Here is a 16,217-nt window from a genome sequence, read left to right on the forward strand (position 1 = left end):
ACAATGTTCTCCTGGTCCTGCTTACTTCACTTTGCATCACTTCATACAAGTTTTCCTAGGCTTTTTTAGAAACCTTCCCCCTTATCATTTCTTCTACCACAATGGTTTTCCATCACAACCATGTACCACAATTTGCTAAGTGATTCCCAAATTAATGGGTAGTCTCTCAATTTTTAATTCTTTGCCACCACAAAGAGCTGCTATAAATATTTTTGTGCTTAAAGGTCATTTTCCTTTTCCTTTCATCTCTTTGGGATATAGACCCAGTGGTAGTGTTCCTTGGCCACAAGATAATGTACAATTTTATAGTTTTGGGGGCATAGTTCCAATTTGTTCTCCAGAATGGTTGTATTAGTTCACAGCTCTAGCACATCTTTTCCAGCATTTATCATTTTCCTTTTTTGTCACATTAATCCATTTGATAGTTCTTGTTCTTGTCCTTTGACCATTTGTCAAATTGGTGAATGGCTCTTATTTTTATACATTTGACTCAGTTCCCAATATATTTGAGAAATAAATATATTTGAGAAATAAAACCCTTTCAATCAGATAAATTTGCAGTAGCACTCCCACCCCCACTCTGACACTTTCTTGCTTTCCTTCTAATTTTGGCAGCATTTGGTGCAAAAATGCTTACATTCATGTAATTACCCCTTTTAAATTACCCCTTTTATCTCCCAGGATCCTCTATATCTCTTATTTAGCCATAAATGTGTCCCTTATCCATAGATCTGATAGGTAAATTTCATCACGCTCCCTTAATTTACTTATGATATCACCATTTATTTCTAAATCATTTACCTATTTTGACCTTGTTTTGGTATATGGTGTAAAATGTTGGACTATGCTGTGAGATGCTGGTATATGCCTAGTCTCTGCCAAACTGACTTCCAGGTTTCCCAGCATTTTTTGTCAAATGGTGAATTCTTGCTGCAAAAGCTTGGATCTTTGGGTTTATTAAACACTAGGTTATTTTTATTACTTTCTACTGTGTATTGTGTACTTAGATCCACCATTTTATCTCTTAGTCAACATCAGATTGTTTTGATGATACCTTTTTGTAAAATTGTTTGAAATCTGGTATTGCTGGATTACCTTCCTTTATATTTTTTTTCCCTTGATTCCCTTGATATTCTTGACCTTGTTCTAACTCTCTAAAATATTTTTTGGCAGTTTACTGGCATGGTAATGAATAAGTAAATTAATTTAGGTAGGATCATCATTTATATTATATTATCTCGGCCTATTCATGAGCAACTAATATTTCTCCAATATTTAGATCTGACATTATTAGTGTGAAGAGCATTTTGTAAGTGTATTCATATAGACTCTGTGTTTTTCTTAACAGGTAGACTCTCAAGTTTTTATATTGTCTGCAATTATTTCAAATGGAATTCCTCTTTCTATCTCTTCCTTCTGTGTTTTGTGGGTCAGATATGGAAATGTTGATGATGATTTATATAGGTTTATTTTAAATTCTGCAATTTTGCTAAAGTTATTAATCATCTCAACTAGTTTTTTAAAGTTGATTCTCTAGGGTTCTCTAAGTATACTATCATTTTATCTGCAAATAGTGATAATTTTGTTTCCTCATTGATTCTTTTTATTTGTTCAATGTCTTTTCTTGTCTTATTGCTATAACTAGCATTTTAGATGCAAAATAATAGTGGTGATAATGGACATCCATGCTTCACCCGTTACTATTAAGGCTTCTAGCTTATCTTAATTACAGATGAAACTTGCTTTTAGTTTTAGATAGATATTATGGGTCATTTTGAGAAAGGCTCCATTTCTTGCTCTGCTTTCCAGTGTTTTTTTTTAAAGTAGGAATTAATGCTATATTTTGTATTTTTCTGCATCTATTAATAAAACCGTATGATTTTTTGTTATTTTTGTTATTGATATGGTCAATGATTCCTATAGTCTCCCTAATATTAAAGCAGTCCTACATTCCTAATATAAATCCCACCTGGTCATAGTGTATGATCTTTGGGATATATTAATGTAATCACCTTGCTAGAATTTTATTTAAAATGTTTGAATCAATATTCATTAGGGAAATTGACCTATAGTTTTCTTTCTCTTTTTATGTCCTGCCTGGTTTAGGTATCAAAGCTATAATTATAGGGGTAGCTGAGAGGCTCAGTGGATAGAGTGTCCAGCTTGGAGTAGAGAGGATCTGGGTTCAAATCTGAACTTAGACATTTCCTAACTGTATAGCCCTGGGCAAGTCACTTAATCCTCATTGCCTAGTCCTTGCTGCTCTTCTGGTTTAGACTTGATACTAAGAAAGAGGACAAGAAGTTAAAAAAAGCCTTACATGTCACAAAAGGAATTAGCTTATAAAAGGAATAGTAAGATGCTTTCTTTACCTGATTTTTCTAATAGTTTGCATAATATTGGGATTAATTTTTCTTAAACGTTTAGTAGAGTTCACTTATAAATCCATTTGGTTCTAGCAATTTTTTTTTTCTTAGGGAGTTCAAGTATGGCTTATTCAATTTCTTTTTCTAAGACAAGGTCATGTAAGTATTGTATTTCCTCCTCTGTTAATGTGTGCACTTCATCTTTTTTGGCGAATATTCATCCATTTCCCTTAGATTGTCAGTTTTATTGGCATGTAATTGGATAAAACAACTCTTAATAATTTCATTTCATTTTCATTGGAGTTGCAATCACCCTTTTCAGTTTTGATACTGGTAAATTGGCTTTTTTTTTTAAAACCAAATGAACCAATGCTTTATCTATTTTATTGTTGTTGTTTTTTATAACACTAGCTGCTAGTTTTTTTTTCTTTTACTTACTAGTTTTTTTTAATTTTCAGTTTTATTCATCTCTCCTTTGATTTTTAGGATTTCTATTTTGGTGTTTAATTTGGGGATGTAAAATTTATTTTTCTTTGTTTCCTTGTTTATTTATTGTTGTTGTTTTTTTAACTTTCATGTCTATTTAATAAATCTGCTGTTTGTCTGATTCTAGAGACATAAATTTTCCCCCTAAGTACAACTTTGGCTTCATCCAACATATTTTGGAATGTTGTCCCATTTTTGTCATTCCCTTTAATGAAATTATTGATCATTTCTACCATTTATTCTTTGACCTATTTGTTCATAAGGATTAGCTAACTTTAGTTTTCAATTAACTTTTAGTCTATGCTTCTACAACCCTTTACTGAATGTAATTATTTTTACATATTATTATTATTATTATTATTATTATTATTATTCCTATTGACTCCCAGAGGAGCATAGGGCTGCAACCATCTCACGCCAATGGACTCTATTCTGGGCAACTTCCCCCAACTGGGCATCTCACGCCAACGGACTCTGTTCTGGGCAACTTCCACCAACTGGGCATATCTTTGCCAGGTCTGTTTTGGCCTTCTGACTTTTCTCCTCCCTGGTGGGTTCCATATTTTTTTTCATAGCGTCCTGACTGATGGGATACTGAATTGTTCTTTCCCAGAGTCTGGTATTGGAGATCTTTTCAGGCCATCTGATGTTCAAGATTTGATGTAGGCCTGGAGTTTGTTGGCTTTTGCCAGCACGCATCGTGGACTTTGTTGGAGAGCAATCTTCCAGACTAGGCGATCCTTGGTTTTGTTCATATTACATAGCCTGAAAAGGGTGTATTTAATTTTTCAGGATTTGTTAGGTTTTAATGCCCTAAAACATGGTCAGTTTTTGTGAAGGTGCCGTGTACAAGCTGAGAAAATGTATATTCTTTTTTATTCATATTGTTTTCTCCAGAGTTCTATCATATATAACTTTTATAAAATTCCATTCATCTCCTTAACTTCTTTCTTATTTAATATATGGTTAAATTTATCCAGCTCTAAGAAGGGGAAGTTGAGGCTCCCCTACTGGGATAGTTTTACAGTCTGTTTCCTCCTATAACTAATTTAAATTTTCCTTTAAGAATTTGGATGCTATGACATTTGGTTTAGTATTGATATTACTTTGTTGTCTATGATGCCTTTTAGCAAGCCCCTACCCCTGTGTCAAAGATCTTTCCTTCTTTCCTTCTAACTACTTAAGTTGTCTGGAGCAGGAAAAATGCTTAACCCCCAACCTTTTGTTGCCTCTCCTCCAAAATTTGACTTGATGTGTTAATTTTAGAGTTATTCGGATGGGAATGTTGAGAGAGCTCAGCAGCTTCCTGTATCTCTCCATGAAACTTTTAATCTAATTTTTGTGTGTTTGTGTAGCTCTTTGTAATCTCTTTTGTCCTCTTTAGATATTTGACAATCATTTCTTTAAAGACTCATCCTAGAGTTTTCCCAAGGACCAAAGTTTTAAGTTGACTGGCCTACTTTTCACAGCCTCTAATTCTCATCTGTTTTGAAAATCAGAATAGCATTTGCCTTGACCCAATTTTGTGCCACTTCTCCCATTTTCTACTTATTGACACTCTAGAATCTAAATGGAAATCAGTGAGTATTTAATGAACACATCGCTACGTTCCTGTCACGGTACAAACTCTGGTAGCTCTTAGTAAGGTAGAAAGGCTCTAGATATAAACCAAGGTAAGTCCTTTGTCTGAGGGCCAATCTAAGTTCAAAAAGCATCATTGCCAGGTTAGCTATGAGATGACAGATAACATTTTTTTGGCCCTACTAACTGGAAAACCACCAGAAATAAGTCATGGAGGACATGCAACTGTATGGGGAGACAGAACATCCATACTGATGAAGTCATAGATTCTCAAATTGGGGTTGTTTCAGCAAAGGCATAGTGACCCAGAAAAATCATGTCCTGCTTTAGAGGTCATTTCACACTTATTTACATTATAGGATTAGGAACTGTAAAATTATTATTTGAGTTGGCTGAAATCTATTCAAGTATGAACAGAAAAGATCATAAGCATATTTGGATTTTAATCCACTTGGAGCTGAAATGACAAAATGTGTACAGAAAATTATTTCTGCAATCTGTTTTGGCTTCTTAAAATGTCAGCTTGCTTTTGAAAGTATACAGTTGGAAATACATAAGACAATGTCAGATTTCATCATCTGGTAAAGACAGGCAGCTTTTTAACCTGATAATGGGAAAAGAAATCAACACACTAGGAATTAAAAAAAAAAATCATTCTATCATTCAGCTACTGGCAACCAGCCTGGAAAAGTTCTTCAGAAACCTTGATTGTGAAGAAAGGAATTGTCTTACATTATGCCTGTCCTCACTTTACATTTTGGCCTTTACCCTTGCCCCCCTCCCCAATTCGTTGTGTTTCAGATTTTCCAGAAGGTTTTTTTTCCAAATAACCTAAGTAGGCCAGACCATTCTGAGGGGTAAAAGTATATTTCACCAGTGCTTATAATAAACTCCATTCACACAGGACAAACAAAATAGAGTCAAAAGGCCCAGGTACTTCTTTTATTTTTTTCCTTGTGGTTTCTAAAATTTTAAATGGATAGATTGTAAAGGAGGGGGGAAGAAAACCAAAAAAATCTCCCATAAAGGAGTTATTCCAATGAATTTTTTTTTAAAAAAGTGATCTCTATCATGTGCATGCTAAGCCTTACAAGTATATTCTTTTCAAAGTGTAGAATGATCAGGAGAAAAAAAATATCATTAAAGGAAACCTATTACCTTGAGGAATCAAGGGGGGGAAAAAGAACTACTTGTTATAAAAATTTTTGCTTGGCTCAGATATCCAAAAGGTCTGCAGGCTCTCTCACTGTCTTACTACTGCCCCAAAAAAGAGGTTGTAAAATGGATTTGAGCATTAGAGGCTGGGTTCTCACCTTCTAATTCTTTAGGAGAATTTAGCCCAATGTTTTTCATTATAGTTGGTATTTCTAACCCATAACAGGAAATGATCGTCTACTGGAAAATGGCATGATTCTACCCCGCCAGCAGAAGACCTCAGTGTAACAGGCCACAGGTAATTTTCCATCTTGCTCAAATACCGACCCAATAGAGCAACTTTACAGGGTAACACCTTGAAAGGCTGTCAAAGGGCCTGCCATCAGGGCTGCAGACATCTCTGCAGGAAATTTATCAGTTTCACGCAGAGGCAATTATTGCTCTAAAACCAAGAACTGAAGTTTCAGGACAGGCTGCATTCTAAATTAGCTACCTATCAACCAAAAAAAAAAAAAGTGTGGAAAAGAAGGGAAGAGAGAGACAGAGATAGAGAGACAGGGAGAGAGAGAGAGAGAGAGAGAGAGAGAGAGAGAGAGAGAGAGAGAGAGAGAGAGAGAGAGAGAGTTTGGACAAGTGGGAGGACACAGTTGTCCCAAAGGCTTAGGGCTGTTTCAAAAAAGCTTAAAACTGTTCTAAGACTTTCAAGAAGCTTTTCCATACAACTGGTTACCCTGTGAATGGATACATTTTCCATAGAAAAATCACTTTTAGTTGAAAGGTGGTTTTCTGGTTTGTAGTTGTTGAGGCTTATTTAACCCTGACTTTGTCTTAGTATCAGTTCTAAGACAGAAGAGCAACAAGGGCTAGGCAACTGGGGTTAAGCGACTTGCCTAGGATCACACGGTAGGAAGTATTTGAAGCCAGATTTGAACCCAAGTGCTCCCGACTCCAGCTTAGATATCTATTCTCAGTATTATCTATCTAGTTGCTCCTAATAGAAGTTCTTAAACCAGTGATGGGCAAACTATGGCCCGTGGGCCAGATGTGGGCCCTTGCTCTATCCTACCATGTGACATTATTCCTAATCTGATGAATACAATGAGTAGGACACAATAGGATGGAACTTTGAAAAACTTGCCTTAGAAACAGACTGACAGGTGAGCATTTCCTTTCCTTTGGCCCCCTCTTTAAAAAGTTTGCCCATCACTGTCTTAAACAGTATCCTACAGTGATTTCTCCCTTTTTCTTGGATCAGATACAAATCTAAAAGTGGTCCAGAAAAAACGGGGCATAGTCCCAGAACGCTATAATATAATGTATATAATATATATTATGATGATATAATGCATATTTTACATATATGAAAAATGATGACGATGATGATGTAGAAGTGGGGGCTGAAGAATGGATAGAATTTGGCTATGATCATGGGAAGGACAGAGAATATTCCCAGCCAGATTGGGACACCATATGAGTAAAGGAAGGAAAAAAAAAAAAGGAACAGGATGTGTTCTATACTACAGTGTTCAGGTGTCAATAAGATTTGAATGACTATAGCAGAAAGTTCTAGTTGGAAATAAGGATATCTACACAGGGAGCAGCAAAGCTTTGAAAAACCAGTTTGGGTGGGAGCTTGATGGCATCAGGGAATCAGGAAGGAATTTTTGTTCTGGGTAGTAACCCTGAAAGTGGTGTTTTGGCAAGAATGGAAAGGACAAAATTTAAATAGGAGACAAGTTCAATGAGTATTTTGTCTTGTGTGTAGAGGTACTTCCATATAACCTAAATAAATTCTGATTGCTAGATGCCCAAAACATCGCATCTTTTTTTAAACAAAGTTTCACCCCTAGTTGGAAGGACTTCTATTCAAATCCTCCCCCATCTTTTGAGGTCAGATCTCTCCACTTCCATGAATTCCTCCCCAACCACTCCAGCTGGAAATGATCTTTCCTTTTTGTGAAGTCCTGTGGTGCTCACTGTTTCTATTCTACACGTGGTATTTACAGACGGTAATGATGTTGTAGTTATTTTTTTCATGTGCATATTTCTTATCTCTCCAGCTAGATTACAAACTCCTGGAAGGTAAGGACTTTTGTTGAAAGAAAAAATCTACCTCCCATAGCATCTAGGATGGTACCTTTCACGTGATAAATCATTCAAGAAATATTTTTTGATGCTTATATGTTTGGGATCCAATCAGGATTGCATTATTTCCACAAAGTAGATGACAAAATTCCAAAAGAGGCAGCTCTTTCAGGCTTGATAGCAAACATTATGAAAGATAGTTTTTTTTTTAACCCTTGTACTTCGGTGTATTGTCTCATAGGTGGAAGATTGGTAAGGGTGGGCAATGGGGGTCAAGTGACTTGCCCAGGGTCACACAGCTGGGAAGTGGCTGAGGCCGGGTTTGAACCTAGGACCTCCCGTCTCTAGGCCTGACTCTCACTCCACTGAGCTACCCAGCTGCCCCGAAAGATAGTTTTTTGAACTATTTTTAAATTTAAATTTTAAAATAAAAAATAAATTACTTTTGATAACAAAAACATTGTTTTGGATAGGAAGAAAACAAGTTCCATCCTCCTACAAAAAGCCTTACTGGGAAAAATATTGAACCACGCGAGTTCTGACTTCAACATATGGGACAATCTTATTATTACTTTGAGGTGCTCAGATCTGGTACTCAGAATCACTCCATTTTCCCCAGATGGAAGTTGTCCCTAGTAAAAATGCCTCAAAGACTCTTGATTGTGAATGATGATGGCTCTGAGGTTCCCCCAATCCTATAAATGGTGATCACAGAAACTACTCCTCCATGATTGGAAGGAATCCTTAGCCCTGCTGGCAGTTATTCTAGTATTATTGCTGGCTGCTCCCTGAAAGCTCCTATTCTCATTCCTGTGAGGTTAATGATTACTTAATAACTGAAGAAGTCACGACCTCTCTTTGGTCCTAATCTGGCTAAAATTTGGACATCTTTCAATATTATGTTTACCCATATGATGCCAGCTGAGAGTAGCAAAATTATTATAACCATGTTTATAGAAAGCTGGCTAGTCTCAGAGACTGGTTCAAGTCCCATTTCTGACAAGGAAGGACTGGGTGACCTGGGGCACTTAAATCACTTAGCTTCTCAGTGACTCAAGAAACTCTAAAACTAGAAATTGCAGAGGTGTCAATAACTATGGAATTACAGATCTGACCCCCCCCCCCAAATAAATGGAGAATATTGTCTCAAAAAATAATCCATGGAAACATTCTCCAGTATCATGAGTAATTTGCATTTCTTTAAACTAGAAAGCACAAAATACTTTAATTTAAAAATTTTTCCCCATAGTTACTTGTTTTTTGCCACAAAACCTTTATTTTGATAACAATTATGTTAATCTCATGTTAAAAGAAGCCAGGAGATAAATTCTGAATCTGAATTTGATCACTCAGCACCCACGATATAAGAAATGCTCTTAACTATAACTTCAGATCCAAGACTTCCCGATGCAGCCTTAATAAGTAGTTCTCACTCTGTATAGTCCATAAAACTATGCACAATGTGGGATCTTTACAAATGACACTTTTTTGATAAACACTTCCCTTTTGGGGAGATAAAACCCCAAATACATAAAATTTGGTGTTCATTAGAATTAAGACAATTGCTCAGCAGCTTTTGATGATGATTCCAAAGCCCCAAGATAGATGCCAGTTGTGTTTTTGAAGTAATAAAGCATAATAATTCAGAAGACAGCATTGCAGAAATTCCTGTCACTCTTCCCCCTAAGCCTCCCCCAAAATTACAGTTGAAACAAAGGTGGAAAGTATGGAAATTGGACTTAAAGCTTGTCACCTTTCACTGGTACCTGAATTCCCCTTAGAAGAACATCAATTCCTGCCCAACAAAGTCAATGGCGATGTTGTTCCAAAGTAGCAGGTAGAACTCAAGGTTGGCTTGTTTCTTCCCTAAAGAGATGGTCTTACTAACAAAGGAGAAGGGACACGAAGGGAGCAGCCTATTGGGGCAAAGGATCCACTCCTCTTACAAACTACTGACACCCACCACGAAAATCAAAACGCCTAGCACAGATATGTTGTGTCAATAATTTATTTTTCAGTGAGAGAAAGTAAATTTATATTTCAGTCATGGCATCAACTAAGAAATTGATGGCAAGTTCAAGTATGGTGCCGGATCCAACAGTACAAAATGCGAATGTCTGTTCCACTACAGCAATCAGCAAAGGACAACGAGATTCCAACAAAGTCAGACAGTTCTCAAAAAACTTTACCCACCACAAATCGCATATACTTTAACGTTAAAGTCTTCTCTTGTATTTATTGATAAAACCTTACTAGTCAAAAAGAAAAACGGAAATAGTGTCTTTATCTTGAGAGGCTTTTATAACAGCAGTGCAGATCAGAAAAGTGAAGGTCCTGCTACCATGATCACAAATGGCTTTTGTCATGGCAGCCTCACAGACACCAGAAGCTCTCCTATGTTGGCGGAAGGCCCCAGCAATAGCCCGTTCTAGACTACCATGGTGAATCAATAACTAAGGTAAATCTCTTCAAAATACTTTATTTCAAAAGCATGAATAAAATCGTGGCCAACTTTTTACTGCAGAAACTCTGAGTGCTACATATTCCGTCCTAGTAATGAGAGCATGCAGTCATGTGTACATTGTAGGGAAAGGACGTCTAGGAAAAATGAAAATTCGCTGGAGTTAGTGCCTCCTTCAGATTCCCTCTCACCCTCCTCCTCCTTCAAAACAACAACAAAATCTAGTATCAACTTGTCAGTCAGAGGAGTGTAGATTTTCCATCTTGCTCTTGGATTGTCTTTATACCAACTTGTTTTTTTAATGCACAGACTTTTAAAAATTTAATGTTCCCTGTGCTCTCTGTGCTGGCTGACAATCCAGCCTGGGAATTGGGATATGTCTGTTAAGCTACTGCCAAGAGCTACAGTGAGGCTCATAAAGCCATTGTCGTGTTAGGAGGCAAAATACAGAATCAACAGCCTCTTGCTACATGATGTCGGCAAATCCCTTGTGCTCTTCTTAGGTCCAACAAATTCGGATTAAATTTTAATTAAAGCTGTTTTTAAGATATAGGATTGTGGTCTAAAAGTAAGTATGCTTAACTGTCATTAGCTGACATTTTTTCCCCCCAAGTGCAAACCTTTTCAAATTGCCATCATCTTTAGTCATTAAAAAATTAGGAATGGGCTGCCTTCACATACAAATACTGCCTAGGTCGGACCCCAAAAGCAAACAGATCAGAATATATCCTTTAGGATATGTGGTGGAATTATTTTCAATTATCCATAAAAATAATCACTTTTTTTTCTTCAGATTTATAGTAACTAGAAAATCTGGAAGGTTTTCTTAGCAATAACAAAAAGACTGAACATGTACCAAATTAAAGCTTCATCCACAAACAAAATGACTTGGAGAATCAGGGCAATTATTTGGACAATGGTATTCTGAAAAATCAAATATTGCCTTAACTCACTGGATATTCTAGGTCAAATTTTGTTGTTGTTTGTTTGTTTTTTGGGGGGAGGGGTGGTTAAGAAGGTGAGAGACAGTCCTAAATAATACATATTTTATACAGATACACATGATATAAAGGACATTTTCATGAGTGTACAAAAAAAGAAAACATTTATCCAGAACTCCTGTTTCTTTCAAAGGCTGTCAGGGCAGCTTGAGCAGCATCAGGCTTAGTATCTATGTGAGCCCAGAACAGAAAGATAAATAATACAAATTTAGACAGAGAATTCATTGATCATTGTGATGACTTAAGGAAAATTTGTGCTCTAGCTATCTGTGGTGAGAAACAATGTGTCAAGTTTAGTAAATATTGGATGTTTCTGTCCTTAATATTTTGCTGGTTTCACTTGAAAAGCCTGAAACAAATACAGAGGGAAACCAGGCTATTCGACGAGCACTCAAAAAATAACAAACTGGTGGCTCTTTCCACCTGTCAATGACCCATGGTCAAATATTTACATGGAATGTTGAGCCTGATTTACAAAACCACCATTTCAACTTTTACTTTCACATATCTATTTTATGAATGACTATACTGACAAGGAATTTAAAAAAACCCTACTATCCCTTTTGACCCTTTCATAAATATATAAAGTTTCACTAAATTCTTTTTTTATATAATCAAGACATAAATTCTTCTTTACACATCAACATAAATAAATCATTTCTTATTCAAATATCACAAATATGGTGGGTTTTGGTTAGCAAGGTCTACGGCACTCTGTAGTTGCAGGGCAAATTTACTTATTTAAGTGATAGGCATGTTAAAGCTTTTTATTGAATTTCTGCCTATCAGTGGTAAATCAGGAAAAAGGGAAAAATCACATTTAATTTTTGTGTCTAATCACATAGTTTGTTCATTTACTTTTACGAAAATTGAAGTAAGTTGAGATGGAGTTTAATCAATATTAAACATGGATCTTTGTCTCAAAAGTGTAATAAAAGTTAAAATTAAATGTGAAGTTTTATAATTTAAGTGAATTGAGTGTTTTTAAATTAAAGTGTACAGTGATAAAATGCTCATAATTTTAAATAAATCAGTGCAACACATTTACTGTGTTTGCAACAATAACTTGTGTATATCTGGTTTTTAAATGTGAAACACTTCTCTAACATTTATTGGAAAAATCTGTAACCAACTAAATCTACTTTAAAAATGACTCCAGAATTTTTTGCCAATGATTTAAAAAAAAAACATTGTTGTTTCTTATCTTAAGATACCAATTAACTTATAAAGGAAAATTTTGTAGAATTCCATCTATAATATTAAAACAAGAACCCACTTTTCCTTATTAAAGCCTTTGTTATACCACCTACAAACATATGTAAAGTCTGTTCACAGCATGCAAGTCCTTCTCAGAATATGTTTTATAGTTCACCGGGCAATTCATTTATGAAAGAGTTTAAATATACACACTGTGAATATATGGTCTGGGTTTAAAAAAAGAACCCCCAAAACCTCAGACTTTCAGGGGACAGCAAGAGAACCCATCTTGATAGTTAGACCAGTTAAAACTGTGATGATCTATCCAGAAAAACTTGAGCTGTCCTGCTTGTCTCAATGACTGCAATTTAAAGTAATGATATTACCTTCGACTGCTAACATGCAAACTTTATGGCAGTGACCACATCTGAGACTATTGAAGCACTGATCTCCAATATATATTAAAGTCTTTAGCGACTTCTCTTTTAAACAAAAATTTAAACCTCATCGTGGATATATAGCTATATTAAAGACAACCAGATGTTTCAAAGCTTAGAACAGAGAATTGGGCAAAACTCCATTTAAATTAAATTTAGAACTTATATGCACACCTTAAGTCTGGTAAAGGACTTTAAGGAAGAAAATAATATCAGCTTTCAACTTAATCAAAATTGTAACTGCATTAGTGATATTGATTTAAAAAACAACCACCTATCAGTGACAGAAATTTAAAAGCCCTTTCACCAAAATGGCAACTACTTTCTTACTAATCATAAACCCTGTTAAAAGATGACTCTGAAACACCTTGTTCACAGTCTTATGAATGTAACCAGCTCACTGGAACCCAATATGTGTCTGTCTCCAATTTATCAAAAGTTGCTTTTAGCTCATTGTAAGCCACAGTGAGATCATCATTTACTATAATTTTGTCAAAAAGATGGCCATATTGACTTTCCATTATCTGTGCAGATTTAATCATTTCTTGAAAGTCTTCTTCCTGCAAAAAATATTTTAAAGAATTAGTCAATAAGGTAATTATATCCCTTCATATCAGTATTAAATATAGACATTCTGCAAGCATTGTATTTAGTTCTGAGTTAACATTCAGTACTGTTTAACTGCAATTTTCAGTAGCCATCACATTTCATTATATCTGAATCTCCTTGTAAAGGTCATTTTTCTACTAACATTCAGATCTTTTCCTTTCCCTTTTTAAAAAACATAAGTAATAAGTGATTAATACAAGAATATTTCTGATTAGAAATACAGGGAAGGAAAATGTTTTCAGCTGTTTATTCTAAAAATGTTTTGACTAACTGCATTACTTATACTCACTATTAGCAGGGGAATCATAACTAATTTTAAAGAACACTAACTTTACTTCAAAGTTTGGTACCTTTTCAAAAGGAAGGTTCTTGTTGCTTTCCTGTCTTCTCATGTCTAATTCAGTAAAGATTTTCATTTGCTTTTGCAAATAACAACAACAAAAAAACCCATTTAGCTTTTATATAACTCATGTTTATATAAGGAAATTTAAGTATACCAAATCCCAGTATTATGTTACCATATTTTTAAAACATGGAAAATGGTTTAAGTTATAACTAATTTCAGTGTTCATTTTAGTGCTACATAGGGTTTTGTAGCAGTAATACTGAACCATAAAATTTGGACATGGGCAGATTACGAATCAAAAATATTAGGCAATGTGAATTAGATCACGAAAACTACTAAACAGTGATGCCTGGATTTTTAGAAAAATCATTCTCACTAAGAGGAATCTTAAAAATCAGTGGTGGGTTTTTTTGGGGTCAACTGGCTGTAATAAATAAAGAATATATTTATGAAGTTTAATGAAAGCTTTGGTGTAGCTTTCCCCATTTTAATTTGTTTACTTTTTTGTTTAGGATCCAATGGCAGAACTAAAATATTGTGCTGAGGCAAAGAGAAACAATGAGTGGTCCTGCCAGAAGCCGCTGCAGAAATTATTGGTGAGAGCTTGTGTAGGTCCTAACTTGTATGTGGTTATGCTGCTGGTCAGGCTGTGGGTCTTTCTAATCCCACCTACAGGGCATACACACAGTACCAACATCTTTGCATATGAATGACAAGGATGTGCTTGACTTTCCAGCATTTCCCTACATTTCTACTGGTGTTGAATAAATAAAATAGTTGTTTTTCCAACTACAATTTTGGAGTACTCTCGTAGATGCCATTCTACTAAAGTTTTATGTCATTGTGATAAATCTGGTTGGCAATAGAAAAAGAAAATAAACGGCAAATTATAGTATTTTTCACCTAATTTGTCAACTTCTACAAGTAATAACAAACAAAAGCTTTATTTTTTTTTTCATTTTCCTTGTGAGCGGTATTAGCTTGGAAAATTTTAATTTATTAAGAGAGTTATAAAGTGTCCTGGGTAATTAAAAAGACTAACATCTACATAACAAGATCCTCAAAATGCATGCAAAGCCACGGTCTCAAATGAATACTGATCTTCTAAAAGAAATAATTTGTTCTTTTCACAGGTAGATTTTACTTTGTACTATGAAGATGAAATGGATTTGTAAAGTATATATTATAACCATCCCTGGAAGCAGGAGAGGCAAGAATTGTTTCATCTTTTAGCATCTATACTGAAGGACTCCTCCACATTTTTACAGAACTGAAGTTATATAATCTGATAACATTCTGTTCTTTCCAAAGCTGATTGCTATAGCACAAGCCCTCTGAGGGCTGCTCACACACTTCAGCGGACTGTTAACATACTTACTGTAAAGGGCTTTGCCGTTCCCTGGTCATCTCGACTTGAAATAATCTTTGCATTTCTTCTGGTCTCTCTCAGACGCTCAATGGATGGGGGTTTTATAAATATAACAAATGGTTTAAATTCTAGTGTTCTTAAATGCTTCACTGTCTGAGAGAAAGAAGAGATTGTGACCAGTTTGCTACATTTTAAAAATTATACCCTTGGCAAATGTGCACGGCAAGATGCAAAGGAGATAAACGCTCAAGTTCTTTTTCAATTCAAGATTACTTGTCTTTTAGTGCATCCAAATTGTTAAAATTCTGTTGGCTGAAAACCACAAGAGGCCTCTAAAAAGATGATTGAAAATCTACTTGGTTATGGAGAAAGACTCATCTTATAACATGTTTTTGGGGCAGCTGGATGGCTCAGAGGAAGAGACCTAAGGTTCTGGGTTCAAATGTGACTTCAGACATTTCCTACCTGTGTGACCCTGGGCAAGTCACCTAACCCCCATTGCCTAGTCCTCACCATTCTTTTGCTATGGAATCCATACTTAGATTCTAAGATAGAAAAGTAAGAATTTAGAAAAACAAAACAAAACATGTTCTGATTTGTGCACAATGCAAGCATCTAAGGCAGGGGTAGGCAACGTGCTCTCGAGCCATATCTGGCTCTTTCGAGGGCCAGATATGGCTCTTTCTGCAGGACATAAAGTCAATATTTTTTCAGGTGCTGTTACAGGAGCACCCTATGAGCACTGTACGGCTCTCACAAAAGGCGTTTATGGCTCTCATGGCCAAAAAGGTTGCTGACCCCAGCTCTAAGAGATGCTTTTCAAATTCGATGCTCCAGAGAAGCTCTTCATTGACTAGCTCCTTACTCAGGGAAAATTCAGTGTGCATCTATCTCAGTTCCTTGAAATTCCTTCGCAAGCATTTACATGTCTGTGTACAAGTTCCTGGAAGGCAATATTCTCTCTCTGGGCCACACTGAGCTCTGCACACAGGCAGGACCTGCTGGGGGTGATTAGGAGGGAGGCCCCCTGGCACTTTTTCACAGCCGCATGCCCAGAGGCACTAACAGAGCCCACACTCACCCACACAAAGTGCTAACAGGGACTGGCCAGGAGGGGTTCCTGT

General features: G+C 35.8%; 1 protein-coding gene across 1 annotated transcript in view; it reads right to left on the reverse strand.

The window, feature by feature from the left end:
• Positions 1–13,149: 13,149 nt before the first annotated feature.
• Positions 13,150–16,217, reverse strand: part of MPP7 (MAGUK p55 scaffold protein 7) — a 177,537-nt gene continuing 174,469 nt past the window's right edge. Inside the window, exons 19-20 of the mRNA XM_044678939.1 lie at positions 15,103–15,246; positions 13,150–13,329 (exon numbers count right to left, since the gene is read on the reverse strand). Coding sequence (XP_044534874.1) covers positions 13,150–13,329; positions 15,103–15,246 — 324 coding nt within the window. The remainder of the gene's footprint in view (positions 13,330–15,102; positions 15,247–16,217) is intronic.

This window comes from Gracilinanus agilis, chromosome 5, assembly GCF_016433145.1.
Source record: "Gracilinanus agilis isolate LMUSP501 chromosome 5, AgileGrace, whole genome shotgun sequence".
In the NCBI taxonomy this organism is placed as follows: domain Eukaryota; kingdom Metazoa; phylum Chordata; class Mammalia; order Didelphimorphia; family Didelphidae; genus Gracilinanus; species Gracilinanus agilis.